At 40.2% G+C, this 25,004-nt stretch overlaps 1 protein-coding gene and 1 pseudogene across 5 annotated transcripts in view; one reads left to right on the top strand and one right to left on the bottom strand.

Moving 5' to 3' along the window:
- Positions 1-1,247: 1,247 nt before the first annotated feature.
- LOC111167814 (suppressor of cytokine signaling 6-like) lies at positions 1,248-6,125 on the bottom strand (annotated as a pseudogene).
- Positions 6,098-25,004, top strand: part of OGT (O-linked N-acetylglucosamine (GlcNAc) transferase) — a 36,929-nt gene continuing 18,022 nt past the window's right edge. For 3 of the 5 annotated variants that reach the window (XM_022560997.2, XM_089904380.1, XM_089904381.1), the window contains exons 1-12: positions 6,098-6,357; positions 9,189-9,369; positions 10,233-10,476; positions 16,287-16,355; positions 19,638-19,754; positions 22,030-22,109; positions 22,666-22,861; positions 23,118-23,258; positions 23,851-23,951; positions 24,113-24,266; positions 24,369-24,470; positions 24,667-24,846. In XM_022560997.2, the coding sequence (XP_022416705.1) occupies positions 6,321-6,357; positions 9,189-9,369; positions 10,233-10,476; positions 16,287-16,355; positions 19,638-19,754; positions 22,030-22,109; positions 22,666-22,861; positions 23,118-23,258; positions 23,851-23,951; positions 24,113-24,266; positions 24,369-24,470; positions 24,667-24,846 (1,602 nt within the window). In that variant the 5' untranslated portion in view covers positions 6,098-6,320. The remainder of the gene's footprint in view (positions 6,358-9,188; positions 9,370-10,232; positions 10,477-16,286; positions 16,356-19,637; positions 19,755-22,029; positions 22,110-22,665; positions 22,862-23,117; positions 23,259-23,850; positions 23,952-24,112; positions 24,267-24,368; positions 24,471-24,666; positions 24,847-25,004) is intronic. The other 2 variants (XM_022560996.3, XM_022560995.3) reach the window with 2 other exon arrangements.

Here is a 25,004-nt window from a genome sequence, read left to right as displayed (position 1 = left end):
TACTTCACTCTGTATGACAGACTGTAGGTCCAACCACTTCACTACAAATAACTCAGTTTCGTTTCTTTTTATGGCTGGGTAATATTCCATTGTATGTATGTGCCACATCTTCTTTATCCATTCATCTGTCGATGGACACTTAGGTTGCTTCCATGTCCTGGCTATTGTACATAGAGCTGCAGTGAACATTGAGGTACATGACCCTTTTTGAATTATGGTTTTCTCAAGGTATATGCCCAGGAGTGGGATTGCTGGGTCATATGGTAGTTCTATTTTTAGTTTTTTAAGGAACCTCCATACTGTTCTCCATAGTGGCTGTATCAATTTACATTCCCACCAACAGTGCAAGAGGGTTCCCTTTTCTCCACACCCTCTTCAGCATTTATTGTTTGTAGATTTTTTGATGATGGCCATTCTGACTGGTGGGAGGTGATACCTCATTGTAGTTTTGATTTGCATTTCTCTAATAGTTAGTGATGTTGAGCATTCTTTTATGTGTTTGTTGGCAATCTGTATATCTTCTTTGGAGAAATGTCTGTTTAGGTCTTCTGCCCATTTTCGGATTGGGGTGTTTGTTTTTTTGATATTGAGCTGCATGAGCTGCTTGTAAATTTTGGAGATTAATCCTTTGTCAGTTGCCTCATTTGCAAATATTATCTCCCATTCCGAGGGTTGTCTTTTCGTCTTGTTCACGGCTTCCTTTGGTGTGCAAAAGTTTTTAAGTTTCATTAGGTCCCATTTGTTTATTTTTGCTTTTATTTCCATTTCTCTAGGAGGTGGGTCAAAAAGGATCTTGCTGTGATTTATGTCATAGAGTGTTCTGCCGATGTTTTCCTCTGAGAGTTTTATAGTGTCTGGCCTCTAAGGCCGTTTTTACAAAATATACAAACCGCTAGATGAAAATGAAGGCAACAGAAAAATTCAACTTTTCATAACCAAAAAATTAGCACAACCTTAAAAATAATGTAGAAAAGAATGTTGTAAAAGATATACCCCTGTAGGTCGTCGCAGAGCACCGAGCTGATCTCCCTGTGCTATGCTGCTGCTTTCTACTATATTTTAGCAGCAATAGGATGCAGGGTAAAATGGAGTGTATGTGGTAATATAGGACAAATATTTCATAGAGTGTAGCTTATTGATAACCACCACAAGATCCTGTGTGATTTTATATGCCTCTTAAAAATATACAGGAGCTCAGTTCATTTTGTGCTATTTTATTGTGTTTTTTTGTTTGTTTGTTTTTTGTGGTACGCGGGCCTCTCACTGTTGTGGCCTCTCCCGTTGCAGAGCACAGGCTCCGGACGCGCAGGCTCAGCGGCCATGGCTCACGGGCCCAGCCGCTCCGCGGCATGTGGGATCTTCCCTGACCGGGGCACGAACCCGTGTCCCCTGCATCGGCAGGCGGACTCTCAACCACTGCGCCACCAGGGAAGCCCAAGACTTTCCTTTTTAAAGAACCAAAAATAAACTCAAGACACGTTGGCAATACTGCCCCACCCCTAAACAAATTGATTACTCTTTTCACCTAAATCTTTAACAGTTATGGCAGCCAAAGATTTTGATAGTAATGAAAGTTTGTAAATTATATTTCAATCTCTTTTTCTGGAACCCAAAGTGCAGGATGCAGGGTTCTCCTAATCTTTCAGTAATGCTTCTCCTGTCAATAATTCTTCATTTTGTTTGGCAAAGGCAGTTTTTGAAATAAGTCTATTCTGGTATACTGACATATAACAAAATAGCACCTGCAGGAATCATGATACTTGGTTGGTGAGTCTGACAGGGTAAATTGCATATCCAGGCAACCGAGACCTTGAATAACAAAAAGCTCCATTTCCAGAGTCCCTGGTTGAATGTTTAATGAGATCAGCAAATTGTCCATCCACATCTGGTTGTTCATAAAAGGAAAACCTAACATTTGAGTGCTCAATTCTAGCGTGAAGTGTTTACCATGGAAGCGAAAGCTGGAGCTTAAAAGGTAACAGTCATCAGAACTAGCCGGAGCAAGAAAAGAACCATCTGGCACATTTGCTAGATTTCCTTCTGTCTCCCAGCATGTGATTTGTCCCCAGCACTATCCTTATTTCACAAGTTTTCTCAGCTTCTCTGCAAACCTTGTCACAACCATAAGACCACTACTTTCCACTGAGTCACAAACTCTTGGGCTTCCCTGGTGGCGCAGTGGCTGAGAATCCACCTGCCAATGCAGGGGACATGGGTTTGAGCCCTGGTCCAGGAAGATCCCACATGCCATGGAGCAACTAGGCCCGTGTGCCACAACTACTGAGCCTGCGCTCTAGAGCTAGAGCCCACGAGCCACAACTACTGACCCGTGAGCCACAACTGCTGAGGCCCATGCGCCTAGAGCCGGTGCTCCGCAGCAAGAGAAGCCACTGCAATGAGAAGGCCGTGCACCACAACAAAGAGTAGCCCCTGCTCGCTGCAACTAGAGAAAGCCTGCACGCAGCAACGAAGACCCAATGCAGCCAAAAATAAATAAAATTTAAAACTGAATAAACTAAAAAAAAGAAAGAAACTCTTGCAACCACAGGAGCAGAGTCAGGATCAAAATTCAAATGATAGCACGTATACTTTCAGACACATGGACATCTGTGCTGGTAAGTCCACCGACGTTCCTTTGGATTTGATTTTTCTGCATTGGAGGTGGCAGTGGTGAGTGTGGAGGGACATCATCATGACTCAGTCTTGGGCTTTGCAGTGTGACACCCGAGGTGCCAATGAACAAGCCATACACAGACTTGTCCACAAAGATCTCTGGGGCAACGACTAGGTCCTGGTTTTCATTTTTGGAGAAAGAGTTCTCTCCCGCTTGAGAAGCAACTGCAGAAACTTCCATGGAAAAACTGTCCAGACAATAGGCGATGCTTCCAAAGCATACATCCCCCTCATTTCTAGGCACAGAATACCAAACGCAGTCTTGACGGGTAAGTCCAATAACTACAGGCACGTGTTCATTGTGGTGAAGACGCAAATCTCCATTCTGAGATTCTGAACTCTTTAATGAATTATTTTGTTCTCGGCACACAGTTTCAGGCTGAAGACTGTGAAAATCTTTTCAGACATCCTTACGTGTTGGATTTGGATTGGAAGAATGAACCAGGGCTTTGAATCTCACTTCCTCCATTTTGATACACTGCTCCTCAGAGTTTGTAGGTCAAGAGACTAAGGGGTAGGACTATAGTGATGATTGACGAGGAAAGTGGACCTTATTGGTCTTTTGAGCTCTCGCATCTTTAAAGACTATTGGTGCTGAGGAGAGGAAAACGTATCCTCATCTGGCAGAGCTCCCAGAGGGTGTGCTCCCCTTGCTTTTCTGCTTTTGTTCTGCAGAAAGCCGCCTTTTTAATGTACCCATTAGGCTTTCAGTCTTTGATCTATTTTGTTCTACCTTTTTCATCTTCCCTGTTGATATCACAGCTGGCCATGTCTTTACCGTAGCAGCTACCAAATAAGGAATCATTTTTTCCAAACTCACTGGCTAGTGATGGTTGCTGTGCTACCATGAAATCAGTTTTACTTTTATTCGGGCTCAAAGATTTCCGGAAGGTTTTAAAACGAATTTTCTTCGTTTTGAGTGGTTAGCTACTCCAGGGGGTGGGGGTCGATCTCTCTCTGGAATATTATCCCCAAACATCTGGAGAGCCTGTGGCGCTACATCTAGGTATTTTTCCAGCTTCACTGAACCTTTGGAGCCATTTTCCAGCGGCAACTGCGCGGCGGCGGCGGCGGCGGCGGCGGCGGCGGCCAGAGCGTGTCTCCGGCTCCCTCGCCGAGCGCTGGCGCGACTGCTCTGAAGTGTGCGTTGTTTCAAGCCGCTAAATTGGTGGGCAATTTGCGAGACAGTAACAGAAAACGAATACACGATTAGCGGTATTATTACGGTGGCAAAGTTTGGGATTGCGGTGGAAGAAGCGGCTGGTTTATTTTAGGTGATTCTGAATTTACAATTGCCCACAAAAGGGAGAAAAACAAACAAACAGAAATCAGTGTGAAAGAGAACACACAAAAGCACCCCCATCAATGCCCAGGTCAGGCCTTCTTGGTCACCCTCCTCCAGCCTGAAGTGACTGTTCCCTCCTCAGATATTTATAGACAGTGATGTATTTTATCACCTTAATAATACTCTTCTGTTTTATGCTCTAGTGGCTTTTTGTGTCTACCTAACTGGGCTTCAATTTCCTTGAGGGCAAAGATCTTGTCTTGCTGATTTTTGTGTCTCCCACAGTGCCTTGCACTCTAGTAAATGTTACTTGATTGACCAAAGAAGATGCATTTATCTGATAAGTCCTTCCAACTAAACCCTCCAGGTGCTACTGCTGGAAGGTACCTGGAGGGGGTTCTTGAGACTCCAACAGGAGTTTTTCCTTATTGAATCACTGTGAGCCCCACCACCCAGTTTTCCACAGCAGCGTCCTTTGACTCCTCTCAGGATGAGGAAACTTAGACCACAAGTATGGATGGGCCAAATAGCCTGCCTGGCTGGGAACATAATCTGGCATTTAACAAGAAGAAGAGTTTTACTTAATTAGCTAGCACCCACTAATCAGTAAGGCCTAAACATCTGCCAGTGGAATCTGAGAAGTCCGTTCTAAAAGTTGAAAAGCTGATTTTATTCACCACAGATGGAGCACTTCTGCTGGGGGAGGGGGGGAGCGGGGAGAAAAAGGTTTTACCAGTTAAATCAAATTAAGAGAAGAGGTTGGTGCCCAACTTCCAGGAGAGTTTGTGTAGTGAACTTCGTCTTTTTCACTGCATCTGACTCATAATTATGGATGTGATAGAAGAAATGATCAATATTACAAATTTCCTCTGTGCCCATATCCATAATTAACAGTATGTGAGCTGTCTCAAAGAAATTGAGGCAAAATTTGAGGACTTAAGGGGGTGTGTGTGTGTGTGTGTGTGTGTAGGCAGTTGGCTAGGTAGTAGAAACATTTTGAAGAAATTCACCGACTTGCTTTCTTAGATCAAGGACTTTTTTTTTTTTTCTTGGAAAAAAGAAGGCTCCGAGAGACACAACTTGTTGCCTCCATTGGTTTATAATTTCTTGCTGATGTGGCAAGCTACCTTAAATCCTTCCTGGAATAAGAGATGAGATACAAATTAATACCAATGTGACAAAATGTCCGAACAGTGGACTTGAAACTGCAGGAGATCATAAAGAACTGATTTGTTCAATAAGTTCAATTTAGTTTCAATCTCGGCGTGTGGTTTAGGTAGATGGCAAATGAATCCATTTATCATTGTTGAGCTGCCTTGAGTTACATATCACTGATTGTACCGTTCTGCAGAGCTACGTGGTGGAAATGAAGTCACAACTCAGAAGAGTCATGGATTTTGAGGAATATGAATCGTCTTTAACATTTTTATGGCTGCTGCCTTTGGAGTGCAAACTCTCAGCATGTCCCCGAGTTATGAAGCATTTGCCATAATACTGTGGGCAAAACTATCCTGAACACCAAAAGGATTTGGAAATTTCGGGCTATATGGCCCAAATCTGAGATGCTTGGGTTCACCTGGCCCTGTGAAACTCTCAATCTTTTTCATCAAAGTGCTTAAATCAATGGCTGGAATCAGAATAAAGACGTGTTCTAATTGGAACCCTCTCTGCCATCGTTTTGAATTCCAGCCTTTGAAATATAACCATTTAAATTTACTTGCTCAGAATTGATTCATCAACCTTGTAACTATCCCTTTTTGTACGAATAAAGTTGATGAAACTTTTGTAGATGCCTTTGGTATTTCTATTAAAATCTACGTTCTTGGCTGGGTAGTGGACTATAGTTTACCACTCTGCCAAAAATGTAGCCATCATGTGTATGTTTCTTTTTCATCTTCCGCTTCGCTAGTAGAAAACTTGGACGGTCCTGCCCCAGACAGTGCCCTAGCCGCGAGTCGGGTTGACAGGGTTGCTCGCATGCGCTCTCGACACAAATCGTGTTTGTCGCAATGGGCCCTGTGCGGAAGGCTACATAGGAAAGAGTGACTTTGATTATAGTCATTTTGATCACATAAGTGGTTACCGCGCTACTTCCGCGCTGGTACTTGATTGTAACAGAAAGTAGTTCCGGTCCGTGTTGTCTCGGCCGAGGAGCCGTCGCCGCCATTTCAAGACCGTGAGAGGTAGATGGCCAACCAGAGTTTCTAAGGTTCGGTGCCTGTACTGTTGCCGCCGCTTAAGCCTGCCAAAGCAGTGGTACGGCTGCTGCCCTCGTATTTGCTACCTCTAGAAACATTCTTGCCAGTAGTGGCGGCAGCGGGACTCAGTTACCCCCTTTTCGCACTCCCTCCAGAAGCTCCAGATGGCGTCTTCCGTGGGCAACGTGGCCGACAGCACAGGTACCGGTGTCTGTTCTACCTTGGCAGACGCCCCCTTGGGGTCTCGCGCCGTCCTTTGCCTCTCATCACTCCCTTTCCTCTAGCCATCCCCATTACATCAGTGGCATCGCTGAGCTTTTCGTCGTCTACCGGCATCCGATCGGGGTTTCTGCTGTCGTCCGTTCCTTAAACATTTCCTCTCGCTTGCTTGTTTTTTGCTTCCTTTCTTGCTTTGTAATCCTGTGCATTTTCTAGCCTTCTACTCTCTCGGGACGCTTCTTCCACACGTGCGCGCTTAGGATGTCTTGGAATGGACTGCATTGGAATCCCTGCCCTTCTCGCTGCCTTTCACTTGCCTTCCCCGCCGTATTCTCTCCTAATTCAGCTCACCGCCCCCTCCTCTTCCCCCTCCACGTCCTCCTCCACCCTGCTCCCCTTAGCCCGATTTGGTGGTTCTCTGTCAATCGAGGGCGCGGGTGCCGTTCCGAGGTAATCGTATCCTCACTTTGTATCACCCCAAGGACGGGCACAAGCTCCTGGGTGTGCTTCGAGTAACCTCGACGAGAGGATTTTGAAGCAGCACCCCCCGGGCAGCGCCTTTCTGCTGTGTCTTCGGTTGAGTGGCCCCAGTTTCGATTGGAAATTTCCAGGGGTTCCTTTTGCCATCGCTCAATTCTACTCGCTGCCCCCAGCCTGGATTTCCCACCCTGTCCTCCTCCCTCCCCTCCCGCAGGGAGCCACACCCTTTCCTTCGCGAGGTTGCCAGCCCTGCGGTCCACTTCCTACCCTTGGGGAGAAACCACCCTGGTGCTGGGGCTTTGGCGTTGACCATCCTGCCCGCCAGTTTCTCGCTTTGTGTTACTTTCTCCCTGTATTCCTCCGCCGCCGCCGCCTCTGGGTCTTCCATCCCCATTCTTTAGCCCGGTATCTCTTTATTCATAGGGGGTGTATTTTTTTTAAGTTTTCATCCCTGCTTGAAGAGTTTGTAAAGCAACTGGAGTGTAGCTGCACAAGTGCAAGGCGGTTGCCCTTTTAGACAATTAGTCGAGAGTATTTGGTACTAAAAATAAGGAAACAACCAAATTATAGGAGTGTCCTTCAGCTGCCTTTCCATATTGAGGCTATTTGGGGCGGGAGGGAGGGGGGATTGGGCTGCGGTTCTAAGGTTTCCCACGAGGTTATTTTTTTGTTGATTTCTCAGTTGAGATGTGTCAAGGGTTTTATTGTTTTTGAACATTTGTGCACTAAGAAGTGAATCTTCAATTGTCTTAGCCATGATTGTAGGTAGTGGGATTAGTTATTAGTCAGTGTTCCCCTCCCTCTCAGGGATTTTTAAAGATTTAAGATTCTGTCCTAGATTCTCCTGTACTAGCTTGCCCTTTTCTAACGTGTTATTTTATTTGAGGAAGTTGTCATATCGAGCGTTAAAATAGCAGGCGGCCTCAAAAGTTAATAACGTCTTAAAATAAGGAGCTAGGAAGTTCTAGAGGCTTGTCTAAAATGTGATTTTCTAGTTTCTCTCATAGATATAACCGCCCCCAGAGTTGGATGCAGGTCTCTCTGCTCTTATGTTAGTGGTCAGCTAGCTGTGCATTCTGTTAGGAAATTTACTTTGCGTTCCTGTGAATACAGTTCGCTTGCCAGCTCTAATGATTGAGGGTCTAGGCTCAAATTTGAGCTTGTCACTCTGACCTTGGTAGAATTTAAGTAATTTGTACAAGGTTTCCCACGCTATCTAGTTAAAGTGGTGTGGTCAAATTCCCAGTAATGTATTATTAAGTAAGTATTTACAATTGATACTTAGGTAGCTTGTTGTTGTTTTCCCTCTCTGGGCTTTAGATGTATACCCTTTATCTTTATGTATCTGAACGAAGTCACTTACACACAGCAAAGTGCTTTCATTTGTTATTCTGTTGCGCTTTATCGAATGGTTTTATATTTTAGTGTTTTCCCATTTTAAAAAATCATTGCAGTTGTAGGTAACTGCTTGGTTTACACAGGGTTGTTTGCAGTGTCTTAATCCTTTAGTCAGTATCCGAGGTCTTTGGAAAATGCTAGTGTTAAACCAGTGTGGGTGGGATTTAGCTAATTTGGTCTCAATGTGAGTTTGGGATGGTAGAGGAGCAATGTAATCTTGGGTCTTTATTTAAAATGTTTGATGATCCCTTTAAATATTTTGGCTCTTGACAGATGAATTCATCTTGTTTACCAGCTGTTTTAAAAATAGCACCTTGACTTTTAGTTTTGTTTCCCCGTATGCTTGTTTCTAGTGTTGCCCTTAAAGTAATTAAAAAATTAAGTTGTGAAATATACAAAAACAATATAATTGAGTTCACTAGCATATGGTGCCCCCAACCCAGGTTAAGAGATAGTTACCAGTACCTCAGCCCCCACAGATCCAACTTAAAACACGGGACAAAGTATTAAGTTTCCCAGTAGGTTATTCTGACATTATTAAATCTATGTGACCTTGCAAATCACATGTTTTATATTTTGTTTTTCTGTGTTAACTAAGGTATGAGGAATAATGTTTCGTAAATCTTTAGATGCTACTTATGATTTGTAATTTAAAGATGCAAAGTATTTTTTGTCATTATGTAATCTCCTTTGGAAGTAAATATTTCTGTCTGGTCTGGGAAAGAAAGTTAATGGGCGAATTCTAAAGATGCCAGTTCTGCACTTGATATTAACTTGGGGGTATCAGTAACGTGCAGAACACTCTAGTGCTTTACATAGTTTCAAGCATTTTCATCTTTAAGTTTAATATACCATATTTTTACATTTTTTTGTTTGCATTTCTAACTTTTTGTTTCCCCCCCCCCCTTCCCTCAAATGTTTTGATGATTCTCCAGAACCAACGAAACGTATGCTTTCCTTCCAAGGGTTAGCTGAGTTGGCACATCGAGAATATCAGGCAGGAGATTTTGAGGCAGCTGAGAGACACTGCATGCAGCTCTGGAGACAAGAGCCAGACAATACTGGTGTACTTTTATTACTTTCATCTATACACTTCCAGTGTCGAAGGCTGGACAGGTAGGAGATGTGGGGGTGATGCTGGTGATTGCTGCCTCTGGGTGCTAAGCTTGAAAAATGATACTTAAATATTTGAACTTGAAATTTTTCCAGTACTGGGTTTCACCTGGAGCCACCAACGCACATCTGCTCTCTTGCCCACTTGTGACATGCCCAGCTGCCAGTTTTTCTTCCCTCCTTTTGTGGTTATATTATCAGTATGACTAGGGACCTTTTCTAGTTCTTTCCACCTACGTCTGCTGCTTTTTAAAAACTGTTCAGGTAATTATTCTTAGTATACATCTGAGCATCCACTCTCACCTTTGTAAGATTTGTCAGCTTGAGGGACAGAAATGCTCAGAGGTGATGGTGTATATGCTGTGGTAGGAGGTGCATATGTGGTTCAAGTTGCAGATGCCATCAAGTCATTATGATGTGCTACTTTTAGCTAATCAATTAAATTAATCAAAAGGGAAGAATCGGTGTTCTTATCCTTTTAATAGATTGTCATTTTGGCTTATTTAGACATTTAAAGGTGTGCGTAATTGAATCTTTTCAAGAAATGGAAAATGAGACTCACGCACATAGCATTTTTATTCTTGATCTTAACGATCATGGTTTACAATGAGGCAGTTTGGTAATGAGACTCTAGTTAAGAATTTTTTCTCATAAGAAAAAAGAGTGTTCCAATTTGAAATCTGGAATGCCTCCACTTCTGAAAAACTTTGATTTCCAAAATTTTTCCTACTATGCGCTAGTTAAAAGATAATGTATTATTATATAACGAGCAATACACAGGATCTTCAGAAACTGAGTTGCATATGGGCCATACCTTCTTTCTGTAACATGCATACCCATGCATGAATACTTTTCCCCTTTTCCAGATCTGCCCACTTTAGTACTCTGGCAATTAAACAGAACCCTCTTCTGGCAGAAGCCTATTCGAATTTGGGGAATGTGTACAAGGAAAGAGGGCAGTTGCAGGAAGCAATTGAGCATTATCGGCATGCATTGCGTCTGAAACCAGATTTCATCGATGGTTACATTAACCTGGCAGCCGCTTTGGTAGCAGCAGGAGACATGGAAGGGGCAGTACAAGCTTACGTCTCTGCTCTTCAGTACAATCCTGTGAGTATAATTTTAATGGTTATTATTTTCCCTTCACAAAAGCCTAGAAAGAAACAGTTTGATACTTTAGACACAAATAGGTTTTTGCATGGAAAAAAGTCAAGAGTTTGGAAATGTTTTGTCTACTTAAAATGGTGAAATTGCTTTGACTCAGGTCTGTGTTATATTTTTAAAAAATTTATTTTATCTAGCAAGTTATTTGAGAGCATAAAAATTATCCTTATTGCAAGAAACTCTACGTCTATCTTTATAATGCCCGTAAAAGTACAGAACACATGACATTGTTTCTTTGGGCTCTTTTGATTAAATTTGGATAACTTCTGCTATAACATGTTTGCAACGGTTAATTGATTTTCAAGGAATAGTGGAAGAAGGGCCTTAGTCTGTAATATAGAATAGTTAAGATGTCAATATATGGATCCGTGACATGAAAACTAGGCTGCAAATTTTTTTCCTCAATATTCTATCCTCTTTTCTTTCTACATAATTAGAAGTGGTAGAATAGAGGTGATAGTATGCACACCAGGCTTTTGATTAGTTCTAAAAATTTTTTTGTCTAAATTGCAGATGTTTTCCTGGGAACAAGTGAGGCCCAGTTGGCAGACATTAAGTTCACAATGTGTCAGGGTTTCTGAAAGGTACACAGAAAAAGTAAGACTTGCCCTTAGAACTTTTGATGTAGTTAGGGAAATAAGATAGACATAACAGGAAAGTGATAAAAGGGAGATTATAGGAATCCAGAAAAAATTTAAGAATATGTTTTTGAGCTACGTCGTCAACATTTAGCTTTGCACCAACCCTTGAAGTGGTTAATAATTAACTATTATAGCTACCATTTATTGAAAGTCTACTATGTGCTCAGACATTGTGCCAGTCAGACGTTGGTCTTTCTTAATGCTCACAGTGATCCTTTAAAGTAGATGGTATCTGTTCCAATTTTACCACTTAAAAACAGACTCAGGGGTTATGTTAACTTTCTTGGGATCAAACAGCTAGTAATGGTGAAGTGGATGTTAAAACCTGAGTCTGAATATCTTGAAAGCAAACATTGTAGAGAGAAGAAATAAAGGAAGCCCTTTTTATCTGGGTACCCAGAGGGCATCCACCCCTCAAGGCAGCCCTTGAGCACAATTTGAAAACCATTCTGCTGTCCCTTATCCTTATTTTACAGGTGGGAAACTGAAGCTTAATATAGTAGTTTATGCAAAGATCTGAAATCACTTTTTATCATATCTATTAACAGTTGTTTTTTCCATTAATTTTGATTGTTAAATTTTAAATTTTATTTATTGCTTTTTGTATGGATACAGTGAAAAGTCTCCCAGCTACCCTTCTTGGAGGTAGCTGATGAAACTAATTTCTTATGTATCCTTTTGGAGATACTCAATGCATATATATGTAAATTTGAGTGACTTTTTGTAATTTTTATTGCAGTACCATCTAGCTAGTTACAGAAAGTTTTAGGGAACCCTGTATGTGCTACCACTGGGGCTTGGACCTTGTTCTTCCCAAGGCTCAGGGCTCACTTGTGTACCTAATTGTCACAGTAAATTCTTTCCCTTTATTAATTAAGGTTGGTTCCATCCTTCACTTGTTGATTACGTATACATTCACTTGTGCCCTCTTACACAGCCGTGGGCCCAAACATCTTGGAACTCTGATCCCCTTTGTTCAGGTTTCCAGTTGCCTACATGTATCGCAGAGCAGTCATTGCTGCTGACAGTATACCAAACTGTAGGAGTATGATGAGAAGGGAAAGCTAAAGTGGGAGACAGAACCATGCTTTTCAATATCTAACCTGTTAACAGGAAGCTTATCATTGTGCCCTACCAAAGAAGTAAGATAATACTAAAATAAATCATGGGACTACCCCTTGAAGGCATTGAACAGCTGTGCATTCCCATCTGGTTCTGTTTCTTCTAGTGGAAGGTGCTGCTGTATTTCTCTGTCTTTACCAGTAAGAATGAAAAAGGGACTGTGCCTACTGCCTTGATTTCACCTAAATATACCGTAGTGATCATGTTTTAATTCATTTCAGGGTATCTAGTCTTAACTAGATTTAAGCTTACTGTCAAATGCCTGTGTCAATTCAGTACTGACAGAGAATCTTGAGTCTGTTCCTAGATTGTGCTCTTGTTGGCAGTGCATTGCTGGCCTGAATCACAGATGTAGTTGGCATTCTATGAAAAATAGTTAAAGAAACTCAGGTTATTTTGGTTTTGCAGTAGTGAAAAAGTAAAATGTTAAGGTGGTAGTCTTGGCAACCTGTTTTCAATAGTGTTTGTCTTTTTAAGTTAATGGTATGTCAGTTTAGAAGTTATTCTGTGACTTGATTATAGAAATTACTTTTAAGAAGTAGAGCTGTTTCATATTTTTACATTCTGAATTGGCTTCTGTAATATTGGGTGATTTAATAATTTCACTAAAATATTAGTCCATTGTATTTGAAGGTGCTGTTGCAGCTGGTAATCTTTCACATGATAACTCACTAGAGTTGCCCATGCTTGGCAATCCCTTTTATGAATTATGTATAAAATGTTCTTTGTAAGATGGCTATAATACTGCGTTGCTCTAAAGAACTCTGTTTCTGAGTCTATAGGTTTTTGAACCATTGCTTCTGTTTTGATTGTGGATGCATAGCACTGAGAGCTACTGGCATCCTGACCATCACGTGTTACTGTCATGTTATTTGTTACTGTTAACGAGTCTCAGTCATACAGCTAAACTGTAGAAAACCTTATACAGTCATCCCTAGGTATCTGTGGGGGATTGGTTTTAGGACCCCCCCCCACGGATACCAAAATCTGTGGGTGCTCGGTTCTAGGACCCCCCCCACGGATACCAAAATCTGTGGGGGCTCAAGCCCCTTATAAACAGTGGTGTAGTACAGTTGGCCCTCAGAGTCCACAGTTTCTGCATCTGCAGATGCAGAGGGTCGACTGTATTTCTGTCCCTCTCTGCTTTTTGTAAGTTTGCTGTGCAAATGTCACATTTAAATACTTGAGTGCTTATTGTGTGTACAGTGCTTTGTTAGGAATTGGGGAGATGTGTTGTGGGGGGAGCTGTGGATTATAATATGAGACAGGACCTGACCCATAAAGGAAAAAAGGTGTAAGCTCCTCAGATGATTATTCTTAGGGAGTATTAATCAGAAGATTTTCTCGAGTGGATCCTTATAACCTAAGCATTCTGTAGGAAGGTAAATAGCAAGTAGACTTCCTTGGCTGAAGTGGTGAGTCAAGTAGTAACAAGAAGTGAGCGTAGTAGAGGAGAGTCAATTGGAAGATTGAGAAAGAATAGAGGCTGAGGAGTTTGAATTTAATTTGAGAGGCAATTGAGAACTACTGTAGGCTTTAATCAACCTGATTTTATTTCGTGTGTGTATATAGATGTTGTGGGTGGGAGTGGGGGGACTCTAGGAGGAAAGGCGGGAATAAAGAATAAATGCTATCTCAGGAAGGGTTGTTATACAGCAGATTCTTACTCATTTCCATCTCCTTACCTTTATTCATACTATTTTCCCTTGTCTGCAATGTCCGCCTCCTTTGTCTGTTAAAACCGTACTCATCCTTTAAGGCCCGGCTTAAAATTTCTTCCTTGAGTTCATTTCTTTACCACTATGTGGCTATTTAGTATGTATGTGTTTTGTCTTTCCACATAGGTTGTAAGCCCTTTGAAGATGAGGATTCTATTAATTTATTTCCCTACAGTTCCAGGCATATTGTTGAATTGAATAAAGGTTTGCATAGAAGATATTAACCTAGGAATGGATACAATGGGCCGGGTTTGAGAATTGTGATTCTCTTAGCAGATATTGTTTAGATGTGACTAATGAAGCAGAACTGATGTCTCAGATTTTGAACTTTGGGGAGAATAGTGGTATCCTTGAATTTTCTGGAAATTAGTTATTCATGCATGAAGGTTTGGATTTCCAATGGGAGAATTGGATTTCACTATTATATTTAATATGATATGTTTTACCTTTTTCTAAAACTGCCTTATTGATTATTTTATAGTGATCTTGAAGATAATCTATTTTTAACTGTGGGCATTGTGTTAACTTGATTTAATATGCTGTAATGGGTCTAGATGATATAACTAAATATAGATACATACACTGTCAGTACTTGGATGGCATGCATCCAAGAGTTTATAGAAACTAGAGGGTAAAATTATGCAACAGTTGGCTAAGATGTATAACCCATTAGGGTCATTGTTGGAGAATTATTGCAAGACTTCTGATTATTATGGCTCAGAAAAGGCATAGGAACTGGTAAAAGTCCAAAGATGCATAACCACGATAATGAGATATAGTAGAAGGTGTTTGTTTGAACAGATTGGATTGTTCAGTCATGGTCTGCCAAAACATAACGGTAGCCCTTAAAGTTTAGGGGAAAAAAATCATACAAAGTAGATAGCAAGATTATAGAATTCATTACTTCTGAGAGTATAAATAGGGTTGAAAAATACTTAGGCTCATTAGAGGATGCTAAGTCTGTAATAAGATTAATGATACCTATGAGGATTAGTATTAGCCTTTTGTGCTTGAGGTCACAGGAGACCACCACTTTCTCCCAAAACACTAGTCATTGCTCCATGGACAGACAGATCAGGAAGCTCATGGAACTGACTCAGTATGGCCAACCGTAAGGGTGTTCTGTGGCAGCCTATTCTTTGCTGGCTGACTTTTTGTTCACTTGGATGGGTGATAATATACAATCACAAAAGCTGTTTATCAGTAAAATTAATCACCTGATTGTGGAAACCATAATACAGTTGCACATAGAATAGTATATATGATGATACTTTGGCACAGTTGACAAAATTTCACTTTCTAGGACTTAGTATAAGGCTCTTCCACACGTGGAACAGTTTGGAACGATAAGCTTACTCCTTATTGCCATTGTCTTTGCTTGTTGACTGATAAGGCAAACCAAGGACAAATAAAAACTTAAGCTCACTGTTCTGATGTGTCTTTCATACTGATGAACGGACTGGTGAGTCAGATGACTAGCAACACAATTGTGCTGCTAATAAAAAGCCGAGTCGACTGCTTTTCATTATTCGCCCACTCAACTCTAATGGCAGTTAATACTAATGAGTAATCTAGTGCCAGGTGCCAGGATTAAAGCTTTGGTTGGATGGTAATCCTTTTGTCTAATAGTGAAATGAAGTCAAGTTTTCTACATACGTCTGACAGCCTAAGGGTAGGTTTGCCAATAACTAATCACAGCTAAATCCTTTTTTCCACTATGGAAAATTTTTGACCCTCGATATAGTAGTGGTTCATCATAACCTTGAGCAAAATAGTTGAACAAACATTTGATGCTTTTTTTTTTTTTTTTTTAACGTGACTAACATTTGGGGAGAGGAGAAGCTATAGCAAGGCCCATAGTCTTTTATCTGAAACTGGTGGGATCAAATGCATCATAAAATTCAGAGTTTTTAGGATTTTAGAAAGATGATAATACCATATATGACTCCCAGGTGTGTCTGGAGCAGCACCTTCTAGTAAAACACATTTATATTTCTGCAGCAGAAGGTATGCATATTCACATTAAGTGGGATCAATAAATTCTGTAAATAACTTCATGCCAGTTCAAGTCAGATTTAATCATCAAATGAGTTTTTAAAATTTTTTGGAATTTGGAATTGAGGATGGAGGGGATTGTGTTCCTGTTCTTAAATTGTCAAGCAGTCTCTCTAGTTGACAATAAAATGATGGAGCTAGATACGTAAAAGTAATTTCAAGATATCTTTGGTTGACAAAGCAGAGTATAATTAATGACAGAGTATCTCTGGGTTTCTAGGATTTGTACTGTGTTCGCAGTGACCTGGGGAACCTGCTCAAAGCCCTGGGTCGCTTGGAAGAAGCCAAGGTAGGTGTTTGATAGAACACATTTAAACATCAGTGTTATGGATACTTGTACTTTTTGCCAAGTCTTCAACTCTTCATTGAGCTATCTTCACAAAACAGTCCTATGAAACTGAGGAAAACTGACGGCATGAATCGCCTCAGACTAGAGCAGGGCCAGGATTTGGCATATCTGTTCTAAATCTGGGGGTAAAGCAAGAACCTGAACATTTTGGAGCCTTTCTGCTGAGCTAGATCATCTTTATAACAGCGGGCTCCGTCATGATCTTATGTGGGAATAAATAACATTCCTTCAAATCTGAGGCTTGCCTGCTGGTGACAAGCAGAGCGCCTGTGATTTGGCTCAAGACTCCTATATGATGCAGGTGCCATTGAAAATGCTGCTCTTCTAAGTCCTTTGTGGCTTGTAAGTGGAGAAGAATTTCATCCAAATGTTACCCTGTAATACTGGCATTTAAAATTCTTATTTAACCTTCCTCCCTTCATCTTCCTCACCCTTTTTACAGTGGAAGAAAGGCTGTTAAATGATTGCAAATTAATAATTGGAACATCCTGCCCCTTCTTGTCCTCACTCCCTTCCCCAAGTTCCTTTTCCTCTTTTCCAATCCTAGTTGTCTACCTTCTTTTCTTCTTACTTCCTTCTTTTATTCCTCCCCATCCCACCTCCTTTAAAAAAAAAAAAGTCAGAAGGACAAAGCTGGTTTGTTTGGGAAATGGACTGATCGAAAGAAAACTTGCCCAAGTGGAAAGGTGGCTTTTAGCATTCTGTGTTTCCAAATAAAGAATTTGAACACCAGGTTGGGTTATTAAAGCTTTTGGTATAATTTTAAATTAAATTTATAAATGAAATTGTCTTGTTACAAGCCACCTTACGCAACCGCGCTGCAGGGGTGAGGAGTGGGGAGAAACCAGAATGCTTCTGAAACTCCCACCTGTTGCTCTGAGCCCCACGCGCATGCTAATACGTGGAGTGTATGCGCAGCGTAGCTGTCTGTTTGACTGCTTCATCCAGGGAGGGAGAAGGCTTTTCAGCACCATATGATGTTAAAAGGCACTAGTTTTAAGTGCATAGCTCATAAATTCTACTGACACTTTGGATTAACCTTATGTAGGTTTCCAGCTAATGAATTGTAATTGATTTCAGTCTTAGCTGATAAATCTAATTGGTAATTTATAGAACAAATATTTGATAAGCTTCTATTAATTGTCACCCCACCAAGCGGACAGCTAACATGAATTGCACTTCACTGCAGCTTTAGAGATCGGTTTAGGCTGAGACATTGCGCCTGCCTTAGGTTGCTGACTTCTTTATTTCAGAGCTCTGGAGACACCTAGTTTGAAAAATGTTATTCTGTTTTTGTGAGAACTTAGTGAACAAGAAAATACTCTTGAGTGAAATGCAATGTATTTCTTTTGTAATCAGTGCATTTGAAAATTCAAGCCAGCATATTCCTAGTAGATGGAAGCAAAATTAAGTTGTCTTTGTAGAAAATGAAGAGCCTTTCTTCCAGCAAAAATCCCTGCTGTATGCAATAGCCCTGATTAACCCTCTCCCTTCTGCATGTTTCCCATATTACAGACTTGAGACTGTCCTCATTCCCATATGTAATAGACATCCAAAGAATTTCAATTGCTTTGTTGAACTTTTACTAATGATCTTGTTTTTATTTTCTCTCTTGTTTTTGGTTTTTCACCATTGATATTGTATTTAGAAGGTTTCAGGTGGGTGAAACCTCCTATTCCATGCGTAAGGTGCCTCGCTGAAGGGAGCTCGAGGCCTGGATCTAGGGCAGACACACACCTCCTCCTCTTCCAGCAAGGAACGCACCGAAAAGTCACATGATGAGAAATATGGTAACGGGTTTGTAACTGCCACAGCAAAACAATTTGCCTCCATGCCTGAATCTTCTGTCTTGTGGCTTCAGAAACAGCTTAAAATAATTTTATTTACAAGCAAGTTATGTAAGAGAATGTTTTATACTATAGCCACAATTCTGTCAAAGATAAGTAAAAGTTAATTGATATTAAAAATTATTAGAGATAATTTACTAGTAAAAGCTTCTAACTCTTCTTGTTGTTCATTTTTTCCTTTTTTCTTCTTTGTTTGGATTGCAGCATTCTGCTCTTCTGATGATGCGCTGTGACCCTGCAGTAGCGCAAAGGCTGCGCAGCGTTAATGCGCAATGCGTGCGAATGAGCCCCTGTGAACGGTTGACTAGATGAGTAATCTGATTGACTGGCTCCCTCAGTCCTATTTTGTAGCCTTTTTGGATAAAATTGGGTTTTAACATACCTCGAGTCCAACTAATCTCATTAAACAAATATTCTCTATGGGCCTGTCTAGTAGATTAATGGATCTGGTTGGCCGTTTGCTGCGTCTAGGGGTGTTCTATGTAGCGCAGCAGTTCGCAGCGATTGCGCAGTGCGATGCTGTTAGGTTGCGCAAGCGATGTTTGCGCTCGCATTACAGGGACCTCAACCTAGGTGCAGTCCTGTCATATGAGGTTTCAGCTTCAGTCCCCCTTGGGAGACGGGCATTGTGAGGATGTGACTTATAGCCTGGCCTTATGATATCTGGCTTGTCAGAAAAACATTTTCCTCCTCAGTAGCATAGTTTTGATGTTAGTGAGGAACATTATTGTTTATTTAGAGCAGCATTTCCCAAAATGTGTTTTATAGGTATTCTCATAAAATGTCCAGTGAAAGAAGAGTTCCATGGTCAACTAAGTTCAGGGAACCGTGTATATACTATTAAAGGCTTAGGGAAGTCCTGTAGTCAAGAAACCTGTTTTCTGTTTTCCTAATTTATTTGATCGTGAAATCTTTTTTTCCAGTGATAACTATTAACACATCATAGAACAGACTTTGGGAAACTTGGGTGGGGGAGGAACTTAGCCTTAAGTGGCACCTTCCAGATAACACTTGAAAACAAGAGCAAGAGCCCTTAGGTGTTCAGATAAGAGAAGTCCAGCATAGAGTCTTAAGGCAACTGACTTCCCGGTTAAGTCCCCAGTGTAAGGGTTGGTCATTGGTTGGCAGAACTGAACATGGTGGTTTGCACCTGGGTTCTGGTGGCGCAGGCGCAGGAGCAGCCAGCTGTGGCAGCGCATTAGTTTTGGCGCAAGCGAGCCTATGCTGCAGGGTCACTTTTGGCTGGTCAGAGAAGGAATAATGATATCACCTTCTTCCCCCCTCCCCCAATCTTTTTTTTTCCCCTTTATAAATTTTCCCCTTTCCCTTTACCTCCTTCCCCTCCCATCTTCTTCTTTCATTAACCCCTCCTAAGGCATGTTATTTGAAAGCAATTGAGACGCAACCGAACTTTGCAGTAGCTTGGAGTAATCTTGGCTGTGTTTTCAATGCACAAGGGGAGATTTGGCTTGCAATTCATCACTTTGAAAAGGTTAGCCGTTAAATTAATAATTGGTATTTTTGAAGTGCTTATGTATGCAGGGTGTTTCTACTAGAACTAAATAATAGGCCTTTACTTAATCAGTCACATAATATCTTTGTTTCTCTGACAGTATTGCAGCATTTGCTGGATGGTATATGGCAGTTTCCAGTTTAGCATTGAAAATGTACTTTAGTAATTAAAAATTCTTTTTTTAAATGGGCAGCTTTACTGTAAAGAAGCAGAGTTTCTTGGTGAAAAGACTGATTCCAGATCTGGGGCAGGAAATGTACAAAAATAATCTGGAGTGCCTTGTTGTGCCAGAAAGCAAGGAAGTTTTGATATATTTATGTCAAAAGGACTCAGGAGGCAACTGGAAGAGGCTCCTACTGGCTAAAGATGGGAGTTGAGCATCAATGGGAATAATAACTGAACTATATTGAAACTTATCAAATACATTTAAGTTCATGAGTATAATTATACTAAGAAGAAATTCATGGGTCATCTTTGGAAGATAAGGAGCAACTCATTTTGAGAACTGGTTAAACAGTTGTCCTCTCTCTCCTGTATGAACTGGACATCAGGGTAACCCAGTAGTTGATGGGGGAAGTTTCTCTGGACATCAGGGTAACCCAGTAGTTGATGGGGGAAGTTTCTCTTTATACAAGTGTTCCAGCTAATAAATGAAGTAGGAATGATAGAATCAGAGTATAACCAATAATAAATTTAGGCATTTATCAGTGGCAAAAAAAAAAAGAGACACAACCAGACATTTTGTACCTTGTGATAGAAGTAAATACTTCCACCAGTGAAGTAGCCTTGCAAAAAGAGCAAAGAACCCAAATCTGATTACGCTTGTAGTTCTACCAATTTACAGGAAATACATGGGACAGGGAAACATAATAAGCACATTAAAGGACACCATAGGGGTGCAGTCAGCAAATTCAAACTATGGGAAGCTGTATAGGACAGTGATCTGATTTCTTCAACAAATTACAGGGATAAAAATGAAGATTTAAATTAAACTTTTAATTTAAAAGATTTAAAGAAACTCACAAAGACATGTTAATTGTATGGGTCTTATTTGGATCCTCAATCAAAGTTAATCAGAAATTGGACCACTGAATGGGTATATGATATTAAGGAATTGCTGTCACTTTTTTAGGTGTGATATTGGTATTGTAGTTATGTTAGGAGGAAAAAGTATTCCTGTATTGTCCCTAAAAATTTTCAAATGAACTGATATGTCTGGGATTAGCTTCAGAATGATCTGGGAAGAGGGCGAGTTAGGTTGGAATATAGATTAAATAAAATTGAATATGATTTTTTAATTGTTGAAGCTGGGTAATGGAGACTTGGAGGTTATATTCCTCTGCTTTGGTATATATTTGAAATTTTCCATAATAAAAAAATTTTGGGGGTGGACATCTATTACTATAGACAATCTAAGTTAAGTGCAGCAGAGTTGCCATCTAAGTGAAGAGGAATGTTCTTAATGAGTCTTAAATATATTCACAGTTACTCATTACCTTTACCTTTCAGTATTTCAGTTCAGGTTTACATTCATTACACTATAGGAGTACCTACTCTCTTGCTCTGTGGTTCTCCTTGGTTGCACATGAGGAGCTTGTAAAAGATATGGATATCCTGGCCCCGTTTTCAGAGGGTCTGATTTAACTGGCCTGTGATGGAACCCAGGCTCCATTTAGGAGGTGAATTCTAATATACTGCCAGTGTTGAGAATTACTGCTGTAGATATATCTGGTCATATTTTAAGACAGCTTCAGAACTATCTGAATGAACCATTTAATGGTTAGTATCCCCTTGAAGTAATGTATCTTACTGAGTATACAGCTCTAATTACATATCTTACTAAGGTCTGAGTATACAGTTGTAGTTACTGAGGTATGTATTTCCTTATTCAGTTAGAGCTTGCTGCTTCTTCCTGCCATTATTTTTTTAGAAGAGCTAGGCTGATTGAGAATAAAATGGGGCCAACCATGAGAAGTGTTCAGCTCAATAAAATTGGAGCAGACCCAATTTAAAATTTTTCCCTTCAGGACACATTTTGCTCTTACATTACATGGGAAGTTATTTTGGTAACATTGAGATTTGTGAATAATGAGTGGGTACTAAAATAATTGGGTTTTAAAAATGAAAGAAATAAGATTTAATTATACTAGAAAATGTAATTGGAGGTCTAAAATTATCTCAGACTAAAAACTTGTAATTGGGAAGTTAATCTGAAATCCTAACTTGCTCTAAGTAACTGTCTTGCAATTTTTAGGCTGTCACCCTTGACCCCAATTTTCTGGATGCTTATATCAATTTAGGAAATGTCTTGAAAGAGGCACGGATTTTTGACAGGTGAGGGAATGTTCTATTTGGAGTTTTTGTTGTATCAACACTTGAGTTTGGACTTAAATTATCACAGTGGGTCATTGAAATACACTTTCCTTTTCTACTATGTTACTTTCCCCCCCCGCTCAGGTCTGCTGTATTACCTTTTATTATAGGTTTATTGTTGCCTGACTTCATTGTTGGCTTTTCACGAAGCCATTATCCTTCTCACTAGGAGTTTAGTTGAAATTTCCTTTATTGTAAAACTATTGAAATGGTTATCTTTTAGACTAAATTATTCCTTCTGTCTGATTCAGAAAGCTAAGTAAATCCTGACTTTTAACTTTTTGTTGCTGTTGTCAAAGGAAAGTCTGTTTCTTATGGGGGTATAGAAAATTTTTCAGTGTAAAAATATATTTTATAAAGGTGCAACTTTGATTTTTGAGGTTAAGTATAGTATGGCATGAATTAATTGTAACTAGTTGTAATTGATATACTTTGATAGAGTATAGAATGAAATAATTGTACCAAAGCATCCATTAAAAGTTAGCTGCATTGTGTGTGTGTGTGTTTCTGTTTATAGAGCTGTGGCAGCTTACCTTCGTGCCCTAAGCTTGAGTCCAAATCATGCAGTGGTACATGGCAACCTGGCTTGTGTATACTATGAGCAAGGCCTGATAGATCTGGCAATAGACACCTACAGGCGAGCTATTGAATTGCAACCACATTTCCCTGATGCTTACTGCAACCTAGCCAACGCTCTCAAAGAGAAGGGCAGTGTAAGGATTTTTATTCAGTCTCTTTCTTTGTTACCTGATGGCATTAAAAAGTCATTTTTGTACATATTGTCATTAAATATTGAGGTGGTAAATTGTTTAATTTTGGAGTTGTAGATGAGAGGAAGAATAGCAAAAATACCTGTTTTCTGGAATATTACCAGCCATTAGGCTTAACTAAGCAATTGTTAGAATAATATCAGTGGTGACTCTGTGATTCCTCTGTATAGGTTTTTGAATAGTTTGTTTTGTTTTTTAGGTTGCCGAAGCAGAAGATTGTTACAATACAGCTCTCCGGCTGTGTCCCACCCATGCAGACTCTCTGAATAACCTAGCCAATATCAAACGAGAACAGGGAAACATTGAAGAGGCAGTTCGCTTGTATCGTAAAGCATTAGAAGTATGTTGAGGGTGGTGTGGCTGGGTATTTTGTCTGTGTGATAGTAGAGGGAAGGCAGTTAAGTTTGCCATGTCATCCACCTCTTTTGTAAAAGTAGATAGTGGGTGAATCATTCGTTGAACCAGTAATTGAGTACCTAAGGTATGAGTGAGGTCCTGTGTGACATTCAAGAAAATCCTTAACATTGAGTTTGTTATTTTATGGGTAGATAAGATCGGCACAAAAAAATTTAAACAGTAAGCTAGAGTTCAAGAAGAGTTACCAGTAAATATATAATTTCAGTACCTGATGGCTGTAATGTTGGTTGGTAGGTGTGGTAGGAGTTTCGAAGAGAGATGCTAGAGTTACCAGCATAAACTAAGATGAGGAGAGGTCTACCTCATTATGTTTTGAAACACGGAGAGGTATAAAAGAAAGGAAGAGGTAGAATTTGAACTACTTGGCTTTGAAGAATGAGTAGACTTGGAGAAGGTGGAGAGAAGTGTAGGGATATAAAGGTGCTTGAGCGAAGTTCTTGTTGTGGTAAGTTATTACTGCTGTTTTAGCAGTTATTTTTTTTTTAAACCTCAGTTATCATCTTGAATCTTTATAGGTCTTCCCAGAGTTTGCTGCTGCCCATTCAAATTTAGCAAGTGTATTGCAGCAGCAGGGAAAACTGCAGGAAGCTCTGATGCATTATAAGGAGGCTATTCGGTAAGAGACTCACAGCCTTATTTTTTTCTTCTAAGTTTTTAAATGTTTGGCATTTGGCACATTTGGTATGTGGGACTTTTAATAATAGCAGACTAACTTAATATTACAGGGGGTTAAAGGTTTTTGTACTAGAGAAATAAAATCTTTGTCCTCTCCTTTAGAATCAGTCCTACCTTTGCTGATGCCTACTCTAATATGGGAAACACTCTAAAGGAGATGCAGGATGTTCAGGGAGCCTTGCAGTGTTATACTCGTGCTATTCAGATTAACCCTGCATTTGCGGATGCCCACAGCAATCTGGCTTCCATTCACAAGGTACTATTTTTTATATATATTTTATTACAATATATGCATCTTAGCACCTAATGTTTTTAATTTTAGGAAAAAATTTAACCATCCCACTTTATTTATTTCCAGGATTCAGGGAATATTCCAGAAGCAATTGCTTCTTATCGCACTGCTCTGAAGCTTAAACCTGATTTTCCTGACGCCTATTGTAATTTGGCTCATTGCCTGCAGGTAAAGAATAATGGGCCAGTAATTGGCTTTCAGGGTTGTAATCACTTTTTAATTGTATGTGCCATATTAATCCAAGCTTGGCTGGAGACACTGTTTTTTAATGGGTTATCTGACATTACTTTAGGCCAAAGACACATAGGATGTTAAGTCTTGGAGTAAGGTTTTCTGGATAATAACTTCTTTTTGCCTCCTCTAGATTGTCTGTGATTGGACAGACTATGATGAGCGAATGAAGAAGTTGGTCAGCATTGTGGCTGACCAGTTAGAGAAGAATAGGTTGCCTTCTGTGCATCCTCATCATAGTATGCTATATCCTCTTTCTCATGGCTTCAGGAAGGCTATTGCTGAGAGGCATGGGAACCTCTGCTTGGATAAGGTGCGAGTCTTTCATTTTAATCTTTTCGTTGTAAAGTAAAACACAGATACAGAAAACTACATGAATCAAATTTATGGCTTAATGAGTTACCATAAGGTGTTTACCACCCAAGTTGAGAAATGAAGCTTCGTGAGCCAGCCCAGAAGCCCCCCTCCCAT

This window comes from Delphinapterus leucas, chromosome X, assembly GCF_059928025.1.
Source record: "Delphinapterus leucas isolate spDelLeu-1000000601 "Yukka" chromosome X, BTC_Dleu_Yukka2, whole genome shotgun sequence".
Classification (NCBI taxonomy): Eukaryota; Metazoa; Chordata; class Mammalia; order Artiodactyla; family Monodontidae; genus Delphinapterus; species Delphinapterus leucas.
Note: the sequence above shows the minus strand (reverse complement) of the source record. Positions and strands in the feature narration are given on the sequence as shown.